Here is a 23,950-nt window from a genome sequence, read left to right as displayed (position 1 = left end):
CAATCCTGGCAGTCCCACTTAGGCACCCTGCCAAGGCCCCTGGGTGGTATTAGTACCAGGGTGTTCCCACCACCCGGGAGCCTCTGATCGCCTGGGCGACCTCCTCCAGTTTGTGGAGACCGGTGTTAAATAGTGCCCAGCTGGGTACTCCTCGGTGAGGGATTCAATCCCAAACACAGGTTAGATCCGGCGAGTGCAGATTCAAATATGCTGAACTGCACGCTTAATTATGCAATTTAGGTCCTGTGGGTGAGATCCAGATCCCAACATCTTACAAGATCCCATTAGATCTTGCAAGGCCTGATGAGCTGGGTAAATCTCGCATGAGGTCTCTTGTGAGATTTGCTGGCCACGTCGTATCACAAGTTGCGTGCGGTGCGGCCATTAGATTTCACTCTTATATTTTCAACCTTGTAATAACCTTTATTGTCACAAGTAGGCTTACATTAATACTGCAATGAAGTTACTGTGAAAAGCCCCTAGTCGCCACACTCCGGCATCTGTTCGGGTACACAGAGGGAGAATTTAGAATGTCCAAATTACCTAACAGCATGTCTTTTGGGACTTGTGGGAGGAAACCGGAGCACCCGGAGGAAACCCACGCAGACACAGGGAGAGCGAGCAGGCTCCACACAGACAGTGACCCAAGCCGGGAATTGAACCTGGGACCCTGGAGTTTTGAAGCAACAATGCTAACCACTGCTACTGTGCCGCCCATCTGTAATGATTTTGTTTACTTTTAATATGAAGTAAGCATAATTTATTCTTGTTCTTTCCAGGGAAATTGGGAAAGCTCTCATGAAATGAAAAACAAGGTTACACAATAGTGCAAATTTGAACAAGCAATATTGCTTTGTGCTTTTACCGCTTGGAGAGATTCCCATCTTATAAACTTTCCACACAAGTTACAAGCAGAGGAAAATCTCTTCCCACTCATCACAAGCTGTGTTCCAAAGAAAACAAATGTAAAGAGAATAGACCAATCATACAGTGCAGCCTTTCCCTTCCATACTTGTCACAGGATAATCAAGGCCCTCTAATCGGGGCCTTTCTGGTTTTATAATTAAGTGAATGAGTCTTTGCTCTTTATGACTGTGTAAGCAAGCTAGATTTTCTGATCAGCAATACTTAACTGCCAAATGTAATAATATTGTAATAATATTGTATTAATGACCGTAAACTACAGTAAAGTCTTAGATTTGTGTTTCAACATCCCACAGTGAGTAGATACGGAGGCCTGCATTCCTACTGATCAAAGTTGCCATGTGCTCCCACATTTGTTTTCAGTATGCAAAATACCAAGTGTACAGTGCAGCGATTGAGTTTTGGCTAAGGCGACCTGCGATTAGAATGGCTCCATTTCATATTCATTGAAGAAATGAGGTCCCCATAGTAGAGAATGCGTTGCAAATACAGCTCTGATTTAACCACTAACTGAGCTTTGTGCCTTTATCACATACACCGTAATATACTTTTTATTTATACTAACTCTCTTAAATCTCATTGTTGCACAGGATAAGAGGGTCAGAACTTCATCTTCGGGATCAAATGGGTTTTATTCATACTGTTTCTAATCCCTTAGCAGGTCTTCATCTTTGGATAATATATCTTTGCAAGATGGCCACTACCTATTTATTTGCTAATTATTATTAAATTATAGAATTTGTGAACTTCCAGTTCCTGTGCAGTACTTTGTTTTAGTATTTGCATCAGAATGATGTCACAATACAAACTTTCCACAGCAGTAATGGGTTCAAAGTGATGCTGCTTATCTGTAATTCTTAGAAATGTCCTAGTAACTCAGATGACTTAAATAAATGTTTTTCAGATTGAAACACTGGTTATTAGCATGGCACTTCTCAAACACTCATGATTAAATGAGAGTACATAGGTGATTTTAATGTGTGAGGGATCTATGAAGAAAACCTATTAAGAGTCGGATGATTTTTAATAACCTTTATTATTGTCACAAGTAGGCTTACATTAACACTGCAATGAAGTTACTGTTAAAAGCCCCCAGTCGCCATACTGTTCGGGTACATAGAGTGGGAATCCAGAATGTCCAAATCACCTAACACATCGTTTGGGACTTGTGGAAACCCTCGGAAGAAACCCACGCAGACACTGGGAGAACGTGCAAACTCCGCACAGACGGTGACCCAAGTGGGATTTGAACCCGGGTCTTGGTGCTGTGAAGCAACAGTGCTAACCACTGTTCTTTGTGCCTCCCCAATCACAATAAGAATGTAGAAGCTCTGACTTTAGAGCAGCAACAGCAGGTTGCAATCATAAATAATTAATTTATTTATGAATCCCAATAAATGTGGTCATTTTGCTGTACAGACGTTCATGCACGTGCAAAGATTCCGTTTAAAATGATCGTGCCGCAGTGAGATGAGGTTGATATTCGGAGGCTTTGCTGCTTGGCAAAAGGAGGCCCAATGTCTTAGGACAGTTTATTACAGGCTATTGATCAGCCTATTGGTGCTTTTCTAATTGGAGGGCTGTGACTAGTGGCGTTCCGCAGGGATCAGTGCTGGGACCTTTGCTGTTCGTAGTATATATAAATGATTTGGAGGAAAATGTAACTGGTCTGATTAAGTTTGCAGACGACACAAATTGCGGATAGCGATGAGGACTGTCAGAGGATACAGCAGGATTTAGATCGTTTGGAGACTTGGGCGGAGAGATGGCAGATGGAGTTTAATCTGGACAAATGGGAGGTAATGCATTTTGGAAGGTCTAATGCAGGTAGGGAATATACAGTGAATGGTAGAACCCTGGGGTACAGGTCTCTGGCACAGAGTCTGTCCCTGTTGCTCAGAAGGGAAGGGGGAGGGGAGAAGAACATTAGTCATTGGAGACTCCATAGTTAGGGGGATAGATAGATTCTGTGGGAACGAGAGAGACTCGCGGTTGGTGTGTTGCCTCCCAGGTGCCAGGGTCCGCGATGTCTTGGATCGTGTTTTCGGAATCCTTAAGGGGGAGGGGGAGCAGCCCCAAGTCGTGGTCCACATAGGTACCAACGACATGGGTAGGAAAAGGAATAGGGATGTAAGGCAGGAATTCAGGGAGCTAGGGTGGAAACTTAGATCCAGGACAAACAGAGTTATTATCTCTGGGTTGTTACCTGTGCCACGTGCTAGCAAGTCAAGGAATAGGGAGAGAGAGCAGTTGAACACGTGGCTGCAGGGATGGTGCAGGAGGGAGTGTTTCAGATTCCTGGACAATTGGGGCTCATTCTGGGGTAGGTGGGACCTCTACAAACGGGATGGTCTACACCTGGACCGGAGGGGTACTAATATCCTGGGGGGGGGGGGGGGGGGGGGGGTTTGCTAATGCTCTTCGGGAGGGTTTAAACTAGTTCAGCAGGGGATTGGGAACCTGAATTGTAGCTCCAGTACACAAGAAGCTAAGAGTAGTGAGGTAATGAGTAAGGTTTCGAAGTTGCAGAAGTGTACCGGCAGGAAGGAAGGTGGTTTAAAGTGCGTCTACTTCAATGCCAGGAGCATCCGGAATAAGGTGGGTAAGCTTGCGGCATGGGTTAGTACCTGGGACTTCGATGTTGTGGCCATTTCGGAGACATGGATAGAGCAGGGCGAGGAATGGTTGTTGCAGGTGCCGGGTTTAGATATTTCAGTAAGCTCAGGGAAGGTGGTAAGAGAGGGGGAGGGGTGGCATTGTTAGTCAAGGACAGTATTACAGTGGCTGAGAGGACATTTGATGAGGACTCGAATACTGAGGTAGTATGGGCTGAGTTAAGAAACAGGAAAGGAGAGGTCACCCTGTTAGGGGTTTTCTATAGGCCTCCGAAAAGTTCCAGAGATGTAGAGGAAAGGATTGCAAAGATGATTCTGGATAGGAGCGAAAGTAACAGGGTAGTTGTTATGGAGGACTTTTAACTTTCCATATATATTCTTGGAACACTATTGGTCAAGTACTTTAGATGGGTCCGTTTTTGTCCAATGTGTGTAGGAGGGTTTCCTGATGCAGTATGTAGATAGGTCAACGAGAGGCGAGGCCGTATTGGATTTGGTACTGGGTAATGAACCAGGACAGTTGTTAGATTTGGAGGTAGGTGAGCACTTTGGTGATAGTGACCACAATTCAGTTATGTTTACTTTAGCGATGGAAAGGGATAGGTATATACCGCAGGGCAAGAGTTATATCTGCGGGTAAGGCAATTATGTTACGATGAGGCAAGACTTGGGATGCATCGGCTGGAGAGGAAAACTGCAGGAGATGGGCACAATGGAAATGTGGAGCATGTTCAAGGAACAGCTACTGTGTGTCCTTGATAAGTATGTACCTGTTAGGCAGGGAGGAAGTGGTCGAGCGAGGGAACCATGGGTGACTAAAGCAGTTGAAACACTTGTCAAGAGGAAGAAGGAGGGACTTCCGGTTGCGGCTATGACCAGCTAAGTCGCACATTTGGCAGCTCCTGCGACAAAGGTGTTTAAGGGCCGATTGGAGGGCCCCGACGGTACTGTAAAGACGAATCCCGGTGGGGGAAGGCTCCCTGAGGAGAGTGAGACCAACTTGATGGTCGGTACTCGGAGAGGGGCGACAAAAAAAGCGGCAGCAGCTCCCCAAAAAAAGCGGGGGAAGAGGACCAAAATGGCGGCCGGTGGCGCACTAGAAGATTGGAGAAAATGGGCGGAGGAGCAGCAGGCCGCTCTCCTCCGGTGTTTTACGGAGCTGAAAGTGGAACTCTTAGAGTCCATGAACGCGACGACCACAAGGCTGATGGGGGCCCAGGCGACCCAAGAGGCGTCGATAAGAGAGCTGCAGCAGGAGATGGCGGTGAGGGAGGAGGAAGCCACGGTCCTCGTGGGAAAGGTGGAGGTGCACGAGGCACTCCACCTGAAATGGCAGAGCCGCTTTGAGGAGCTGGACACGCGAATGAGGCGGAAGAACTTGAGGATCCTGGGCCTAGCAGAAGGCCTGGAGGGGCCTGATCTCCCGAAATATGTAGCGGAGATGTTGAGCTCCCTGATGGGAGAGGGGGCCGGTCCATCGCCCCTGGAGCTGGAAGAAGCATATCGGGTCATGGCTAGGCGGCCTAGGGCAAACGAGCCCCCGAGGGCGGTGCTGGTGCGGTTCCAGCGTTTCTGCGATCGGGAGAAAGTGCTGAGGTGGGCCAAGAGGGAGAAAAGCAGCAAATGGGAGAATTCGACGGTGCGGATATATCAGGACTGGAGTGCGGAGGTGGCAAAGCGGCGGGCCCGGTTTAACCGAACGAAGGCGGTGCTGCACGCAAAAAGGATCAAGTTTGGAATGCTGCAGCCAGCGCGCTTGTGGGTCACCTACAAGGACCAGCACCATTACTTTGAGACCCCAGAGGAGGCATGGACTTTTGTTCGGGAGGAAAAGCTGGACCTGAACTAGAACTTGGGAACGCCGGCGGTTGAGGCCGCCCGAGTACCCTTGACTGATCAAGTGGCCCATGTCTTTCTTAGGCCAGGTCGGAACTTGGTTTAAGTTGATGGATCGTTTGTTTTTTTTTGAAACTTGTGTTATGGGGGGTTTCTTTGTTCCTTTTTATGTGTCTCTTCCCGTTGCCAACTTCCCTTAATTATTGTTGTTGTAGGGGGGGCTTTTTTACTGTTTTTTGATCTGTTCTTTAAGGGTTATGGTTACTGTTGGTTAAGTACGTTATTATTGGGTAGTTATTTAGTTATTTAGTTATGCAGGCATAGTTATGTATTTATGTATTTATTTGCGATTTGTTATTTATATTGTTATATTGTTAAGTTGGGGAGGCGGGACGGGGGGGGAGCAAGTGGGTTATGCGTGTTTTCTTTTTCTCTTTTTTCTTCCTCTCGTTTTAAGGGGGCTTTGTTATCGGTGGGGATGGGGACGGGGGTGGAATTGAAGATGGCGGGGTAGGGTGTGGCCGGGCGAAAGCGCGGGCTTTCCCCTGTTTCCCGCGCGCAGGACGGAGGAGGGGGGAGGAGAGAAGAGTGGGGTGTGGCCAGCAATGGCGGTTTTTCCCGCGCTGAAGCGGGGTCAGGGAGGGATGGCAAGGGGGGGGGGAGGCCCCTCCCCCCCCACATCGGGAGGAGTCGGAGTGTGGCAGGGGCAGCCGGGTCAGCGAAAACCAGCTGACTCTCGGGAGTACGATGGTGGATACACTGCGGCTAGGAGGGGTCCTAGCCGGGGGGGGGGGGAAGGGGGGTTAGGGGGGGATACCGGGTTGCTGCTGGAAAGGCTGAGGACGGGAAGGGAAGAACGGGAGGAGAGAGGGGGGGGGGGGCCATCGCCATGGGGAACGGGTTAGAAGGGGAGGGTCGACCCGGGGCAAACAGGGGACAGAACATGGCTAATAGGCAGGGGAAAGGGACGGGTCGCTCCGCGACCCGGTTGATTACTTGGAATGTGAGGGGGCTGAACGGACCGGTCAAGAGATCAAGGGTTTTTTCACACCTAAAGGGACTGCAAGCGGATGTGGCAATGTTGCAGGAGACTCACTTGAGAGTAGTAGACCAGGTGCGCCTGAGAAGGGGGTGGGTGGGACAGGTGTTCCACTCAGGCTTGGACGCAAAGAACCGGGGGGTGGCGATTTTGGTGGGAAAGAGGGTGTCGTTCGTGGCGGCGCAGGTGGTAGCAGATAAGGAGGGTAGGTACGTGATGGTGAAGGGTAGGCTGCAGGGAGAGAATGTGGTGCTGGTAAATGTATATGCCCCGAATTGGGATGACGCGGGTTTTATGAGGCGCCTGTTGGGCCTCATTCCGGGTCTGGAGGCAGGAGGCCTGATCATGGGGGGGGACTTCAACACAGTGCTCGACCCTGGGCTGGACAGATCGAGTTCCAGGACGAATAGGAGGCCGGCAGCGGCGGAGGTGCTAAGGGGGTTCATGGAGCAGATGGGGGGGGTAGACCCTTGGAGATTTGGCAGGCCAAGGGCGAGGGAGTATTCTTTTTTCTCCCACGTCCACAGGGTGTACTCCAGAATAGACTTTTTTGTACTGAGCAGGGGGCTGATTTCGAGAGTGCAGGACACGGAGTACTCGGCCATTGCGATCTCGGACCATGCACCACACTGGGTAGAGGTAGAACTGGGGGAAGCACGGGACCAGCGCCCGCTGTGGCGCCTGGATGTGGGGCTGCTGGCGGACGATGAGGTGTGCGGAAGGGTCCGGAAGGGCATTGAGAGATATCTGGGCACGAACGACACGGGCGAGGTGAAGGTGGGGGTAGTCTGGGAGGCCCTGAAAGCAGTGATCAGAGGAGAGCTGATCTCCATAAGGGCACACAGAGAAAGGAAGGAGAGGCAGGAAAGGGAGAGACTGGTGGGGGAACTTATAGAAGTGGACAGGAGATATGCGGAGACACCAGAGGAGGGGCTGTTGAGGGAGCGGCGCAGTTTACAGGCCCAGTTTGACCTACTGACCACTAGGAAGGCGGAGACACAATGGAGAAGGGCACAGGGTGCGGTCTATGAGTACGGGGAAAAGGTGAGCAGGATGCTAGCACACCAGCTGCGCAAGCGAGATGCAGCCAGAGAGATTGGGGGAGTGAGAGAGAAGGGAGGGAACGTAGTGCAGAAGGAGCAAGAGGTGAACGGGGTCTTCAGGGATTTCTACAGGGAATTGTACCGGTCTGAGCCGCCCAGGAGGAGGGGGGGAATGGAGAACTTCCTCGATAGATTGAGGTTCCCAAAGGTCCGGGAGGAACGGGTGGAGGGGTTGGGGGCGCCGATAGAGCTGCAGGAACTAGTTAAAGGGATAGGCCAGATGCAGGCGGGGAAGGCGCCGGGGCCGGATGGGTTCCCGGTGGAATTTTATAAGAAGTATGTGGACTTGGTGGGTCCAGTGCTGGTACGAGCCTTCAATGAGGCGCGAGAGGGGGGGGCTCTGCCCCCGACAATGTCACAGGCCCTGATCTCCTTGATCCTGAAGCGGGACAAAGACCCTGTACAGTGCGGGTCCTACAGGCCTATCTCCCTCTTGAATGTAGATGCCAAACTGCTGGCAAAGGTCCTGGCAACCAGAATAGAGGATTGTGTGCCAGGGGTAATCCATGAGGACCAGACGGGTTTCGTAAAGGGACGACAACTTAATACAAATGTCCGGAGGCTGTTGAATGTAATTATGATGCCAGCAGTGGAGGGGGAGGCTGAGATAGTGGTAGCACTGGATGCGGAGAAGGCATTCGATAGGGTGGAGTGGGAATACCTGTGGGAGACGCTGGAACGGTTTGGGTTTGGGGAGGGATTTATCAAGTGGGTGAAGCTGCTGTACTCGGCCCCGATGGCGAGTGTGGTTACAAACGGGAGGAGGTCGGAGTATTTTGGGCTCCATCGAGGTACCAGGCAGGGATGCCCCCTATCCCCCTTACTGTTTGCATTAGCGATCGAACCGTTGGCGATGGCACTGAGGGGTTCAGGGGGTTGGAGAGGACTGACAAGGGGAGGGGAGGAGCATCGGGTATCACTCTATGCGGATGATTTGTTGTTGTATGTGGCGGATCCGGAAGGGGGAATGCCGGAGGTAATGGAAATACTAGCGGAGTTTGGGGACTTTTCGGGATATAAATTAAATGTGGGTAAAAGTGAGGTCTTTGTGATACACCCGGGAGATCAGGGGGAGGGAATTGGGCGGCTCCCCTTTAGGAGAGCAGTAAAGAGCTTCAGGTACTTGGGGGTGCAGGTGGCAAGGAACTGGGGGACCCTCCACAAGCTGAACTTTTCAAGGCTGGTGGAGCAGATGGAGGAGGAGTTCAAGAGGTGGGACATGGTACCGCTGTCGCTAGCAGGGAGGGTGCAGTCAGTCAAAATGACGGTCCTCCCGAGGTTCCTGTTTCTGTTCCAGTGCTTGCCCATCTTCCTCCCCAGGGCCTTCTTCAAGAAGGTAACTAGCAGCATTATGGGCTATGTGTGGGCGCATGGCACCCCTAGAGTGAGAAGGATTTTCTTGGAACGGAGTAGGGACAGTGGAGGATTAGCGCTACCCAATCTTTCCGGATACTACTGGGCGGCGAACGCATCGATGGTGCGCAAGTGGGTGATGGAGGGGGAGGGGGCAGCTTGGAAACGTATGGAGAGGGCGTCCTGCGGCAATACAAGCCTGGGGGCGCTAGTAACGGCACCATGGCCGCTCCCCCCCACAAGGTATACCACGAGTCCGGTAGTGGCAGCCACCCTTAAAATCTGGGGGCAGTGGAGGCGACACAGGGGGGAAGTGGGGGGTCTGATGGCGGCGCCACTGAAAGGGAACCACAGATTTGTCCCGGGGAACACTGGCGGGGGATTCCAGAGCTGGCACAGGGCGGGCATCAGGCAACTGAGGGACATGTTCATAGAGGGGAGGTTTGCGAGCCTGGGAGAGCTGGAGGAGAAATTTGAACTCCCCCCGGGGAACACGTTTAGATACCTGCAGGTGAAGGCATTTGCCAGACGACAGGTGGAAGGATTCCCCATGCTTCCCGATGGAGGGGCGAGTGATAGGGTGCTGTCAGGGGCCTGGGTCGGAGAAGGGAAGGTCTCGGACATCTACAGAATAATGCAGGAGGTGGAGGAGGTACCGATAGAGGAGCTGAAAGACAAGTGGGAAGCGGAGCTGGGAGAGCAGATAGAAGATGGGACATGGGCGGATGCCCTAGAGAGGGTCAATTCGTCGTCGTCGTGCGCAAGGTTGGGCCTCATCCAATTTAAGGTGCTGCACAGAGCCCATATGACGGGGACTAGGATGAGTCGGTTCTTCGGGGGTGAGGACAGGTGTGTCAGGTGTTCGGGAAGCCCTGCGAACCATGCACATATGTTCTGGATGTGTCCGGCACTGGAGGAGTTCTGGGAGGGGGTGGCGGGGACGGTATCGAGAGTGGTGGGAACCAGGGTCAAACCAGGGTGGGGGCTAGCGATTTTTGGGGTTGGGGTGGAGCCAGGAGTACAGGAGGCAAGGGAGGCCGGAATATTGGCCTTCGCGTCCTTGGTAGCTCGGAGAAGGATCTTGATTCAGTGGAGGGACACAAGGCCACCAAGTGTTAACACCTGGTTAAACGACATGGCAAGCTTCATCCAATTGGAAAGAATCAAATTCGCCCTGAGAGGGTCGGTACAGGGGTTCTTCCGGCGGTGGCAGCCCTTCCTTGACTTTCTGGATCAGAGATAGGAACTGGAGGCCGAAACAGCAGCAACCCGGGGAGAAAAGGGGGGGGGGGGGAAGGGAGGGGGGGGGGATAGCAACGAAGGGAGCACGTCAGCGGGGGGTCGCGGGCAATTACTGCCCGAGACCATCGGCAGGAAGGGAAAAACGGTTTGGTTGCTAGACTGATAGCGCGGGGGGGGGGGGGGGGGGAAGGGAGGGAGGGGGGGTGTGCGCGGGGGAGGGCGTGGGGAGGTTTTTCCAGGGGGGACTGGTGGTGTTATAATTTAAAATGTAATAGGGGTAAATGTTTGTATCGAAAAATTTCAATAAAAATTATTTAAAAAAAAAAAAAAAAAAAAAGAGGAAGAAGGAGGCTTAAGTAAAGATGAGACGCGATGGTTCAGTTAGGGCGCTCGAGAGTTACAAGTTAGCTAGGAAGGCTCTAAAGAGAGAGCTAAGAAGAGCCAGGCGAGGACATGAGAAGTCTTTGGCAGGTAGGATCAAGGATAACCCTAAAGCTTTCTATAGATATGTCAGGAATAAAAGAATGACTTAAGGTAAGAGTAGGGCCAGTCGAGGACAGTAGTGGGAAGTTGTGCGTGGAGTCTGAGGACATGGGAGAGGTGCTAAATGAGTATTTTTCGTCTGTATTCACAAGAAAAAGACAAAGTTGTCGAGGAGAATACTGAGATACAGGCTACTAGACTAGAAGGGCTTGAGGTTCATAAGGAGGAGGTGTTAGCGATTCTGGAAAGTGTAAAAATAGACAAGTCCCCTGGGCCGGATGGGATTTATCGTAGGATTCTCTGGGAAGCTAGGGAGGAGATTGCTGAGCCTTCTGGCTTTGATCTTTAAGTCATCTTTGTCTACAGGAATAGTGCCAGAAGACTGGAGGATAGCAAATTTTGTCCCCTTGTTCAAGAAGGGGAGTAGAGATAGCCCCGGTAACTATAGACCAGTGAGCCTTACTTCTGTTGTGGGAAAAGTCTTGGAAAGGTTTATAAGAGATAGGATGTATAATCATCTGGAACAGAATAATTTGATTAGAGATAGTCAACATGGTTTTGTGAAGGGTAGGTCGTGCCTCACAAACTTCATTCTTCGAGAAGGTGACCAAACAGGTGGATGAGGGTAAAGCAGTTGATGTGGTGTATATGGATTTCAGTAAAGCGTTTGATAAGGTTCCCCACGGTAGGCTATTGCAGAAAATACAGAGGCATGGAATTCAGGGTGATTTAGCAGTTTGGATCAGAAATTGGCTAGCTGATAAAGACAAAGGGTGGTGGTTGATGGGAAATGTTCTGACTGGTGTCTAGTTACTAGTGGTGTACCACAAGGATCTGTTTTGGGGCCGCTGCTGTTTGTCATTTTTATAAATGACCTGGAGGAGGGTGTAGAAGTAAATTTGCAGATGACACTAAAGTCAGTGGAGTTGTGGACAGTGCAGAAGGATGTTGCAAGTTACAGCTGCAGAGCTGGGCTGAGAGGTGGCAAATGGAGTTTAATGCAGAAAAGTGTGAGGTGATTCATTTTGGATGGAATAACAGCAAGACAGAGTACTGGGCTAATGGTAAGATTCTTGGTAGTGTGGATGAGCAGAGAGATCTCGGTGTCCATGTCCATAGATCCCTGAAAGTTGCCACCCAGGTTGAGAGGGTTGTTAAGAAGGCGTACGGTGTGTTAGCTTTTATTGGTAGAGGAATTGAGTTTCGGCGCCATGAGGTCATGTTGCAGTTGTACAAAACTCTGGTGCGGCCCCATTTTGAGTATTGCGTGCAGTTCTGGTCGCCGCATTATAGGAAGGATGTGGAAGCATTGGAAAGGGTGCAGAGGAGATTTACAAGGATGTTGCCTGGTATGGAGGGAAGATCTTATGAGGAAAGGCTGAAGGACTTGAGGCTGTTTTCGTTAGAGAGAAGAAGGTTAAGAGGTGACTTAATTGAGGCATACAAGATGATCAGAGGATTAGATAGGGTGGACAGAGAGCCTTTTTCCTCGGATGGTGATGTCCAGCATGAGGGGACATAGCTTTAAATTGAGGGGGGATAGATATAGGACAGATGTCAGAGGTAGGTTCTTTACTCAGAGTAGTAAGGGCGTGGAATGCCCTGCCTACAACAGTAGTGGACTCGCCAACACTAAACGCATTCAAATGGTCATTGGATAGGCATATGGACGATAAGGGAATAGTGTAGAGGGACTTTAGAGGGGTTTCACAGGACGGCGTAACATCGAGGGCCGAAGGGCCTGTACCGCGCTGTAATGTTCTATGTTCTAAAGAGTATTGAAAATCAGAGAGATCTGTGTACAGGTCCACAGGTCACTGAAAGGGCCAACACAGGTGGAGAAGGTAGTCAAGAAGGCATACGACATGCTTGCCTTCATTGGCTGGGGCATTGAGTATAAGAATTGGCAAGTCATGCTGCAGCTGTATAGAACCTTAGTTAGGCCACACTTGAGTATAGTGTTCAATTCTGGTCGCCACACTACCAGAAGGATGTGGAGGCTTTGGAGAGGGTGCAGAAGAGATTTACCAGGATGTTGCCTGGTATAGAGGGCATTAGCTATGAGGAGCGGTTGAATAAACTGTTTGCTCTCACTGGAATGTCGAAGGTTGAGGGGGTGACCTGATAGAGGTCTACAAAATTATGAGGGGCATAGACAGAGTGGATAGTAAGAGGCTTTTCCCCAGGGTAGAGGGGTCAATTACTAGGGGGCATAGGTTTAAGGGGCAAGGTTTAGAGGAGATGTACGAGGCACGTTTTTTACGCAGGGTAGTGGGATTCGCTGCCGGAAGAGGTGGTGGAAGCAGAGACGATAGTGACATTTAAGGGGCATCTTGACAAATACATGAATAGGATTGGAATAGAGGGATACGGACCCAGGAAGTGTAGAAGATTGTAGTTTAGTCGGGCAGCATGGAGGGCCAAAGGGCCTGTTTCTGTGCTGTACTTTTCTTTGTTCTATTGCTCTACTGTTAGACTCTTGCGTTTGAATATAAATCATCAGATGGGATTTATTTCTTAGTTCTCAACCGTGAGTCCTTCCTCCACAATACTTTCATAATGGGATATTGATCTGGTTTTTGTTTGGTGGCTTATAATGACCCTGCCATTAGCCTTTTTGATAGTTATGCATATTGATGACCCTGTTCAGGGTCGCTATAGTCTTGATCGATCCTTGGACTTCAAAGGAAGGGTAACCTTATAAAGATAGAAATGACGTCCATTTACTTTCAATAGTTACTTTTTGAAATTAGCATTCACAGTCCCAGGTGAGATAAGCCATTAAAATGTACAGATTTTAGTTGTTGCTTAGATTATCAAGGCACTGAAGAAATTGTTGAAAAACAAATTTTATCCCTTCTTGCAAATGATGAAGGTTGTTGTTGAAGCTTGCATACGCTGAGGGAGTGCAGTCTAGAGTCGGTGGTTAATGGGTAATACAACTTTAATTTTATATACTAGTCTTTAATGTACAAAATTACTCACGATGTTTTGTAAAGACATGGCAAGAGACGGAAGGGAGGAATTAGAGAGGCAACTATACTAAGGTTTGGTGGATGCATTAAAGTGGATTTTAAAAAGGAGTTCTTGAGTCCAGAAACTTGATGGTTGATCATTTTAGTCGAGCAGAATGAAAAGTTGGTAGATCAGATGGGATGATCTGGAATGTAGGCCTAGAACGGGTTCTATAGTGGAAGACTATATGGACCTGAAAGAAGATTTGGAATCTATACATAATTAATTGAGTACTGAGCGGTGCCTGATGAGAATAAGGCAGTGTTCTTCAAGCTTTTTTTCCGGGGACCCATTTTTACCAACCGGCCAACCTTTGGGACCCAACCTAGCCAACCTGCGCGACCCACGCCAGCCGACCTGCGCGACCCCCCATTTTCTCTTAGCTTGTTTGCTGCTGACAAAATGGAGGAAATGGTTTAGGGCCCGTTTGGCCCTCGTACGCGCTCCTCCAATGGAACCTGTTGGACGAAGGTGAAGCCTTCCGGTGTTAGAAAGTATGGAGTCTCCATCTGTCCAAAGTTCTGAATTTTTTCCTGTAAAATTTTATCAAATAACAGCCCCCCCCCCCCCCCCCCCGAACTTGTAAAATAAATAAAATGAATAAAATAAATAAGTAAATGAATAAAAACCACTGCAGAACTTGTAAAGCAAAAAGCTGCAACTGTTTTTAAAAAACAGTGGCTGCACTGCGCATGCGTGCCCAATTACCGGTGTGCATGCGCGCCGATCATCATGGACATTCCACAAACGTTTTAATTCGGCAGCATTGTGCACGCGCACATGATCGCGCGCATGCACAATGCGGCCAAATTTAAAAAAAAAAAAACATGTTCGTGGCCGCTTGCAGCCGGCGTTATGAAAAGCCGGCTGCTACGTGGGGATTTGCGTGTTCGGGAGCGCCGTGGACAACGGCTCCGTGAACCTCCCAACACCAGCCCACGACCCACCCGCGGGTCGCACCCCCGACTTTGAAGAAGACTGGAATAAGGTCATGGATAAGTGAGGCTTAGTAAAAGATAAGATGTGAATAATAGAGTCTTTGTAGCAATCATTCCTGCAAATAAACCTTCTTTCAGGGAAGAAGAGAAACACTTTATTCTGGAAATTGCCTCCATAAGTGCAAAGCAATTGTAACCACTGCCCACTGTTCAAGCTTTCAAAATATTTCAGCATCTATAAATGGTGACCTCCTTCTCTCATCAGGATAAAGATGTGAGAGTCCCTCAACCTACAACAACTGGACCAACTGCCTTTATACCAGAGAAAGAGGTAATCTTTTTACATATCTAGAAATATTTAAAGGAATAACATTAAGCGAGTTGATATTTTTATGAACGACAAGCAAGACTTTTGAAATGATAAACTTTACATGTATGAGTGGGACAAATTATTTAGTACATGACAGATGTATGAGAGTGGTACAAATAGTTTAGTACGTGACAGATGTATGAGAGGCGACATGTTTTAATTATATAATCAGTAAATAATAACGATGCAAAAAATACCCAAAGAGAATATAACTTGTGGGGTGGGCAAAATGCTTGCATTTGTATATTCTGAAGAATAAAGAAAATGGACATTGAGGAACAGGAGCTATTGGGAATTGACCAGATATTTGGGAGGTGGTGAGCAGAGGGTCACAGACGAATTTTTTTTTTTTTTGGTTTATAAATTTAGAGTACCCAATTCATTTTTTCCAATTAAGGGGCAATTTTAGCGTGGCCAATCCACCTATCCTGCACATCTTTGGCATGAAACCCACGCAAACACTGAGAGAATGTGCAAACTCTACACGGACAGTGGCCTAAAGCCGGGATCGAACCTGGGACCTCAGCGCCGTGAGGCAACAGGGTTAACCCACTGCACCACCGTGCTGCCTACAGAGGAAATTTCAGAATGGGGGTGTAAGGTAGCTGAAGGCATGATTGTATTGATGCCGTAAAAGGGAAGGAAAAACACAATAGGTCAAAGTCCGCGAAATGGTGCTTGAATAGGTGAAGGAGTATGGTGCTTTAAAACTGAAAGAGGTTGCAAATATGATGAGGGTGAGGAGGGTGTGTAAAGGTTTGTACACCCGGAATAGAAATTAAAACATGAGGCATTTGTTGATCAGCAAATAATGGATTTTGAGTGACCAGGAGTTAAGAACGAGATGGCACACAGCTGCAGCATTTTGGATGAGTTGTACTTTATGGAGGATGGTGGTTAGGAGACTGGGTGGGGAAGAATTGTACTATTCAGCCAGTTTGGGTGAGATCTTTGCTTCAAATGTACTGAGTTGGGGGTGGAAGTAGGCAGTGATCTGAAGGTGATCTTTGGATTGGATGAGCAATTAGATACACAACTCTGGGTTGAATAGGACAAAGGTTTGAAACAGTTGTGTTTAGCCTGTGACTATCATCATGGAGGAGGGTGGTGGCACTGACAAGGGCATGGAGTTTGTGGCAATGGCACATGCATTGGGCTCTATTTAACTGGAGAAAATTGCATCTCCTCAAGATTGTATGTTCATTGAAACACTTGGCAGCACTGACGGAGAGAGGACTGAACATCGGAGGTCTATTCTATAGCTACTGATGTTTCCAAGGTGAAGCATGTAGATGAAGAAGAAGAATGCCAGGGAAATATTTTTAGGACATTCTTGGTGTGGGGGCACATTGCTGGAGATGCTCTGGTCATAATTTGATGGGTCAGAGTACAGCCATACTAGGGACGTATGTGAAGAGATGTTGGAGGAAGATAGTGATCAACCACATGAGGCTACAAATAGGATAGAGATAATGGCTCACAACCAAAGAGGATGATGTGGAGATGCCGGCGTTGGACTGGGGTGAGCACAGCAAGAAGTCTTACAACACCAGGTTAAAATCCAACAGGTCTGTTTCAAACACGAGCTTTCAGAGCACTGCTCCTTCCTGAGGAAGGGAGCAGTGCTAGGGAGACCAGCGGATACTGGGTAAGTTCGCCATAGTCTGTTTAAAACCGGCTTTGGCACCCGCCATTTGGTCTGTGTTTCAGATTCTGGGAAGCCCAAGAATGCGCGCTCCTGGCATTCACCGGCCGCACTGTGCTCAAACGAGAGCGCAACATGGCCGGTGGATCACGCCCCTTGTATCACTAATAATTCAGTGCGAAAAGTTGTATTTTTGGTGAGCATGTAATACACTTTCCAAGATCAGTGATGTTAGAGTGCAACCATTTTGATTTTATAATTCATTTACCAAAGGATAAATTCATCATCTTATGATTCTAGGCTAGTATGTTGCCTCCTTGGTGCCAGGGTTTAGGATTATACTGAGCAGCTGCAAGACACGAGTGTGACCAACCAGCTGTAGTAGTAGATATTGGTGCCAACAATTTGGACAAAAAGAGAAATGTGGTCCTACATGCAGCTTTTCGGCTGTTAAGAAAGAGATTGCAAAACAGGCCCACCAGGGTAGCAGTTTCCGGATTAATGTGTCATGTACTAGAGACAGGAGAATAGTGCTGCTGGATATGTGGGTGTAGAGGATCATGCAGGAGGAGAGCTTTAGATTCCTGGGACATTGGACAGGTTTTGGGCAAAGTGGGGCCTATATAGATCAAATGAGTTAGACCTCTGGGTTAAACCTAGGGTCCTCCATTTGCTGGTGCTTCTTGGGATGATTTAAAATAATTTGGCAGGCAGATTCGACGCAAAGGACTGGGAGAGGCGGATAGCACTGGAGTGAGAGACGGATAGCAGGATATTAAGTGGGTTGAGACTAAGAAGGAATGCAGTAATTCTGGTTAACCATGGCCGGGATTCTCTGATCCTGAGGCTGTGTTGACGTCGCGTTTCATGACGGTGTCAAAGGCACTCGGGAGCATCGATTCTGACCCCTACAGTGGGCCAGCACAGCACTGGAGCGACCCACGCTGCTCCAGCTGCCGATGCCGGCGTCAAATGGGTGCCGCGGGTCTGCACATGCGCAGTGCAACCGGCACGAATGCGCAGTGCGACTGGCGTGGTTGCGCACATGCGCGGTGGCTCCCTTCTCCACGCCGGCCCCGATGCAACATGGCGTAGGGCTACAGGGGCAGGCGGGGAGCAAAAGAGGCCCCCAGCCCGAGAGGTCGGCCCACCAATCGGTAGGCCACAGCGGAGGCCCCCCCCCCCACCCCAAGGAGTCGGGGGCCCCCACCCCACCCCACCAGGTCACCCCCGGATGGGTGCAGAGGTCCCACCGGGTAAGCCCACGCACGTAGAGCGGCCCGCGCCGGTTCTCCGCTCTCCGGAGAATCGGCGGACCGGCATTGGGGCGGCGTAGCGCGAGTCACACCCAGCCCAGCGATTCTCTGTCCCGGCGTGGTCTAAGAGCATCTCGCCCCAAGTGTCTAAATGCACAATGCATGGAAAATAAGGTTGGTGATCTGCAATGCCATTGGGCACATGAGAATATGATGATGTGGTGGGAGTGAGAACAATCTCGTACAAGAGTAGGACTGGGTTCTGAATATTCTTGGATACAATGTGTTGAGGCAAGTAATTGAAGGAAAGGGAAAGGAAGGGGAGGCTGGGGGGCTGGCAATATTATTGATGAGAATATTCAAGTGCTGGGGCAAAACGAGACGAGGGCAAAATCTGTTGGGTTAGAGTTGAGAAACAATAGAGGTGCCGTTCCAATGACCACCAAATAGTGGGAAAGATGGAGGAGCAAATTTGCAAGGAAATTGTGCAGGAGCTCAAGGGTAATAATAGGAGACGTTATTCTAACATAGACTGGGGTGATAGTGTATTGAAACAGTATGGGGAGGCGGAGGGGGTGATGGTGGCTGAAGAATTTTTAAAGTGTATTCTGGAGAATATTCTTGATCAGCATGTTCCCAGCCCAGCTGGTTCTTGGAAATGAGGTATGTCAAGTAGATAAAGTATCGTAGGGGAACATTTTGGAAACCATCATCGTCATCATTGTATCATCAGGTTTAGATTGGCTATGGAAAAGAATGAGGAGTAATCTAAAATACTTAATTGGGCAGAGAGACGGTTTCAGTGGATTGAGAATGGACGTGCCCCAGCTAAATTGGAAAGAAAGATTGGCAGGCAAAACTGGAATTGAACAATGAGCTACCTATTAAAGTGGACATGGTTTGGGTAGGGTCGAGATGCATTCCGTGAAGGGGAAAGGTAGGACAAACAAAACCAGATTCCCAAGGTGATGAAACACAGTACGATGAAGCAGATGATTTTGATAGATATTGGGTGGGTAAGACAAATGAGGACCAGAGTGAATATTGGAAGCTCAGAGGGGAAATTAAAAAGGAAATGGCAGGCAAAGAGTATGAGAAGAGACTGGCAGGTAACATATGAGGGAATCCAAAAGTCTTCTAAAGGCATAGAAAAGAAATTGTAAGAGGATGGGTGGGCTGATTAGGATCAGAAGGGGATCTACAATTGAAGGTAGAGAGCATGGCTGAGGTGATGAGTATTTTGTGCCTGCCTTTACTAAGGAAGATGACGCTTCTGGGATCATAGTGAAAGAGGACATAGTTGAGATACAGGATGGGCTGAAAATTGATGGAGGAGATTGCCGAAAGGCTGGTTGCCAGGACCTGATGGGATACCCAAGAATGCTGAAGTAACAGTCACTTGGACAAGTGACATGGACAAGGACATGTACATGGATTACCGTAAGACTTTTGATGAGGTGCCACATAATAGACTTGCCAGCCAAGTTAAATCCATTGAATAAAAGGAGACTAGTGAGGAACAGTTTTGTGGATTGAGGAAAGTATACAGTGAGTTTCTTGGGGTTGGTACTAGGCCTACTGCATCTTTAATGACTTTGGTGTACAGGGCGCAATTTAACATTTTTCAGATGATGCAAAATGTGGGAAAAATTGTGAACTTAAGAGAACGTTGACTGGCTTCAAGGGGACATAGGATGGTGGAATGGATGGACACATGAATACATATTTGTAAAATAAGGAGAGGTAATCTAAACTAAAGGTACAATTCTTAAACGGATACCGAAAGATCAAGGGGTATATGTGCATAAGTCATTGAAGATTGCAGGACAGCTTGAGAAATTGGTTCAAAAGACATATGGAATTCCGGTTTTAACAAATAAAGGCATAGTGTACAAAAGCACTGGTTTGGCCGCGACTGGAGTATTGTGTGAAATTCTGACACTGCAATTCAGGGAGGACATAGAGTGCAAAAAGAATTATGAGAAATAGTTGCAGGGGTGAGGGACTTCAATTTTGTGGATGGATTGAAGAGGTCAGTGTTAATCTCTTGGGAGAAGTGAACAATGAGAGATTTAATGGAGATATTCAAAATCATAAGGGGTCTACAGTGGGCAGCACGGTAGCACACTGGTTAGCACTGTTGCTTCACAGCACCGGGGTCCCAGGTTCAATTCCCGGCTTGGGTCACTGTCTGTGGAGTGTGCACGTTCTCCCCATGTCTGCGTGGATTTGCTCCGGTTTCCTCCTGTAAGTCCTGAAAGACGTGCTGTTAGGTGGATTCAACATTCTGAATTCTCCCTCTGTGTACCCGAACAGGAGTGGGAATGTGGCGAGTCGGAGCTTTTCACAGTAACTTCATTGCATTGTCAATGTAAGCCTACTTGTGACAACAATAAAGATTAAAGAGTAGATGGCGAGAAATCATTTTTATTGGTGGAAAAGAAAATCCGAGAGCACCGATTTTTTTTTTTTCCGGTGGTTGGCGGAAGAATCAATAGAGACATAAGGAAACATTTTCATTTTTGCTCAGCAAGTGGTTATTATTATCTTTATTATTGTTAGGATCTGGAATGCAGTGCCTTAAGAGGTTGATGGCATCAGATTCAATAGTATCTTTCAAAACTGAATTGGTTAAGCACCAAGGTTCGAAGGGGTGGGGGTTGGGGTGCGGGAAGGGTGGAGGAGTGGAACTAGCAAAATTGCTCTTAGAGAGCTGTCATGGACACACTGGGCCCAATGTTCTCCTTCTATGCTGTCATCATTCTATGATTTTGCTACTGTTGCCTTCTTTTATAGATTGCCCAAGATAATCCTGTCGATGGCCATGCCAACTTGCTATTTCTGGAAGAATACTCCACCACAGGACGCCTTGACAACGTCACACGAATCATGGGGTTACACCCTCAATACTTAGAATCGTTTCTCCGGACCCAGTATTACATACTGCGCATGGATGGACCACTCCCCTTTGAATACAGGCATTACTTGGCAATAATGGTAAAGCAAACTGAGTGGAAATGCTAAGAATGTAATCATACATCAAAGTTATGCAGGGGCTTAACTGCTTAATTTCCTGTTATACACAGTTGTATAACGCTGAGGTAACACATTTTCAGATTTTAACTTATTCTGTAAAGTGTTCCTCCTGTCAACAACAGTTCAGTGGTAGCACTCGTACCACATCCAAGTCAGAAGATTGTGAATTCACATCCCATTCCATCAATTTGAGCATATAATCTAGGCTGATACTCAGTCCAGTACAGTACTGAGTGTCTGATGTGGCATCTTTTGAATGAGATGTCTAACTTTGGCACTGTCTTATCTCCTTGAGTGTGTATGTAAAAGATCCCATTATTTAAAAATGTTCTCCCCAGTGTTATGACCAGCACACTTGTCCCTAAACCACCATCGCTAAAACAGATTATCCAGTCCTATCTAATTACCTGCTTGTGCGACCTTGCTATGCAGATTTGTTTTCCCTATGTTGCACCAGCACACTTCAAAAGTACTTAATTAGCTGAAAAGCATTTTGGGACATAATGAGGTAGTAACATATGCTGCCTAAATGTAAACTCTTTCTTTCACATCAGAGTTTTAAAACCAGATTTGATTTATTTTGCAACCCATTTTCGAAAGGGACCATGTATGCCGTAATCATTATAAGGAAAAATGGACCTCAAAAGGCTATACTCTAAAAATAGAGAAACATGTTAATGATCATCATACCTGGGATGAACACATTATATCCTTATTTTCTACTGGTGTTTGGTCTGTTATTGAATAAGTAATCATTAAAAATTGCTTATTTATTTACATTCATTTTTTACCATTAGTTTGCTGAGGTAGGTAGGGGTTAACAAGGGAAAGGGCCTCCACATCTGATTTTGCTAACTTACCCTAAAATCCACTGGCTAAGGAATTGCTGAATACGTGCAATAATTGGAGTTCAGAGTTGTTCAATAATGCTTTTTATATTTAACATTTTAAAAGGAATAGCACAAGTGCAGGATTGACTTAATAACTGAGGATGAAGAAAGGTTTTGATAGTTATTCACTTACAAAATCCTAGATGGCAATTTACATCTATTTAGCAGCCATGGAATTTGAATCAAAGTTTACAGCCTTTCTCAATGCAAAGAATTCCTTTAGATCCCAGTCAGCAAAAAAAAAAGACTTTTTAATCTTTTGAGACATGAAGACTTTGGTCTGCTTCCCTTTTAAAAATGTCTGTTTTGTCAGCCATACTATTTTTATGGAGTCAATCTGCTACAAAGCTGTTGTGCCATTTGAAAGAAATGAAGCTGTTTTAAATCTAGAGCAGCTCCTTCCTTTTATTACAACCCCCTGGGCTAGTGTGCGGTCAATTCCAGCCCCACCTGACCCAGGGTGGCAACACGTTTGAGATTTACGAGTAATTCTTAGAAAATACCCAAAGTCTTTGGCCTCTGTCCAATAACTACAGTTAACAGGTTTGTAAATTTAACCACCGTTTGTTTCTTTTAATAATAACTGAGTAAATAGGCAGCAAATACGACTAGTTAATTATTATATAATTCCTAACCCGCCCCCGCCCTCTACACAAACAAACAAGAGGATGTGTGAAGTAAATAAAAAGGATAAAAGTCTCACTTTCACATGGACGTCTTCCAAAACACCTCTCCTCAGTCTAGGCCTTCAGTTGGAGGTTTTTGAATTTGGACTGCAATTGTGTTCTTATAGATGCATCATGGCCTCAAAAACCTCTGCATGTTCAGAAAACAGCAGGTAGGCAAAATCTTCTGGAGAAAGAGACAGCAGTTCAAAGCTTCTCACAGCGCAGGACCTGACTGTCCTTCCTGGGCCCTCTGAAACCATTCTACACAGGTAGGACCCAATCACCGCCTGACGCCGGGCAGAATACGGTCTTTGCCAATTCTTTGGCCACCGGCCAACCAATCGAACTGAATCCCTCCGATCTCTCGAGAGTTCTGCTGTTTTTATCTTTAAAAAAAGCTAAATCTCCAATAGCACAGTGTACTATTCTGCAATGTAGTTCCTCACTTCCTCTGCTCGACTAGGTATAGAACAAAACAAAGAAAAGTACAGCACAGGAACAGGCCCTTGTATATAGTACGAACAGCAAAGGTCCCAGTACTGATCCCTGCGGAACGCCACTAGTCACAGCCCTCCAATCAGAAAAGCACCCTTCCATTGCTACTCTCTGCCTTCTATGACCTAGCGAGCCGTGTATCCACCTTGCCAGCTCACCCCTGATCCTGTGTGACTTCACCTTTTGTACAAGTCTACCATCAGTAAGGCCTTTGACAAAGTCCCTCAAGTCCATATAGACAACATCCACTGACCTACCTGCATTAATCATCTTTGTATCAATCATCAATTGTATATGTCCATTAAATATCCATGGGTCAAAATGATGGCGACAAAGTGAATGAAATGGGAAATAAGGCAATCAACAGGAAGGGCCCTTACACTTTTGTAACACTAAACAAAAGATTCCCAAAACCTTTGACATGAACATTCTCTCCATTCTGAGGACAAGGTACATGATCGTTTTTGTAGTTTGCTTGATCTCAAAAACATGTCACTTTTTCTGTATTAATTGTTGCAAATTGTGTGAAGAGGAAATCGCAAAGCAGTAAAAATGAAGACTTTCTACTTGTAATCTACTGGTAATGGTGATCTTAGATATAGAGTTGTGGATTGTTGCGCACTGCTAAAAAGAACCTTTCACCGAGTGTTCAAAATTGTTAGAACAGAAGTATTGCTGACTCTGTACCTTCATTTTCTTGTGACCTTTCCTAATAAGGCTGCTGCCAGGCACCAGTGCTCCCATCTGGTAAACACTCACGTAAATGAGTTATTGCAGGTGGGTGGAGATGGGGAGTGGCTAAATGGCTTGGAGTATGTCCCACAGAAACTGAAAAACATCAATGAAGTCAACAAAATCCTTGCACACAGACCCTGGCTGATCACCAAGGAACACATCAAGGTAAACCTTAAACGGATGTTGTGCTTTTGAATGAATGAATGATTGATTATAGGCTCTTAATAAACTTCTATAATATTGTCATTGCTTATCGTCTAACTATATGTCTGCACTGAATGAAAAGCTCATTTAAGTTTTTGGAAAA

At 47.3% G+C, this 23,950-nt stretch overlaps 1 protein-coding gene across 2 annotated transcripts in view; it reads left to right on the top strand.

Annotated features, from left to right (window-relative positions):
- The window catches only part of LOC119977843 (sestrin-3-like), a 129,666-nt gene that overhangs the window by 75,351 nt on the left and 30,365 nt on the right, over positions 1-23,950 (top strand). Inside the window, exons 2-4 of one of the 2 annotated variants that reach the window (XM_038819082.1) lie at positions 14,814-14,879; positions 20,616-20,816; positions 23,626-23,808. In XM_038819082.1, coding sequence (XP_038675010.1) covers positions 14,814-14,879; positions 20,616-20,816; positions 23,626-23,808 — 450 coding nt within the window. The remainder of the gene's footprint in view (positions 1-14,813; positions 14,880-20,615; positions 20,817-23,625; positions 23,809-23,950) is intronic. The other variant, XM_038819083.1, reaches the window with a different exon arrangement.

The sequence above is a fragment of the Scyliorhinus canicula genome, chromosome 14 (genome assembly GCF_902713615.1).
Source record: "Scyliorhinus canicula chromosome 14, sScyCan1.1, whole genome shotgun sequence".
Lineage (NCBI taxonomy): Eukaryota > Metazoa > Chordata > Chondrichthyes > Carcharhiniformes > Scyliorhinidae > Scyliorhinus > Scyliorhinus canicula.
This window is presented reverse-complemented; position numbering and strand designations above follow the sequence as displayed.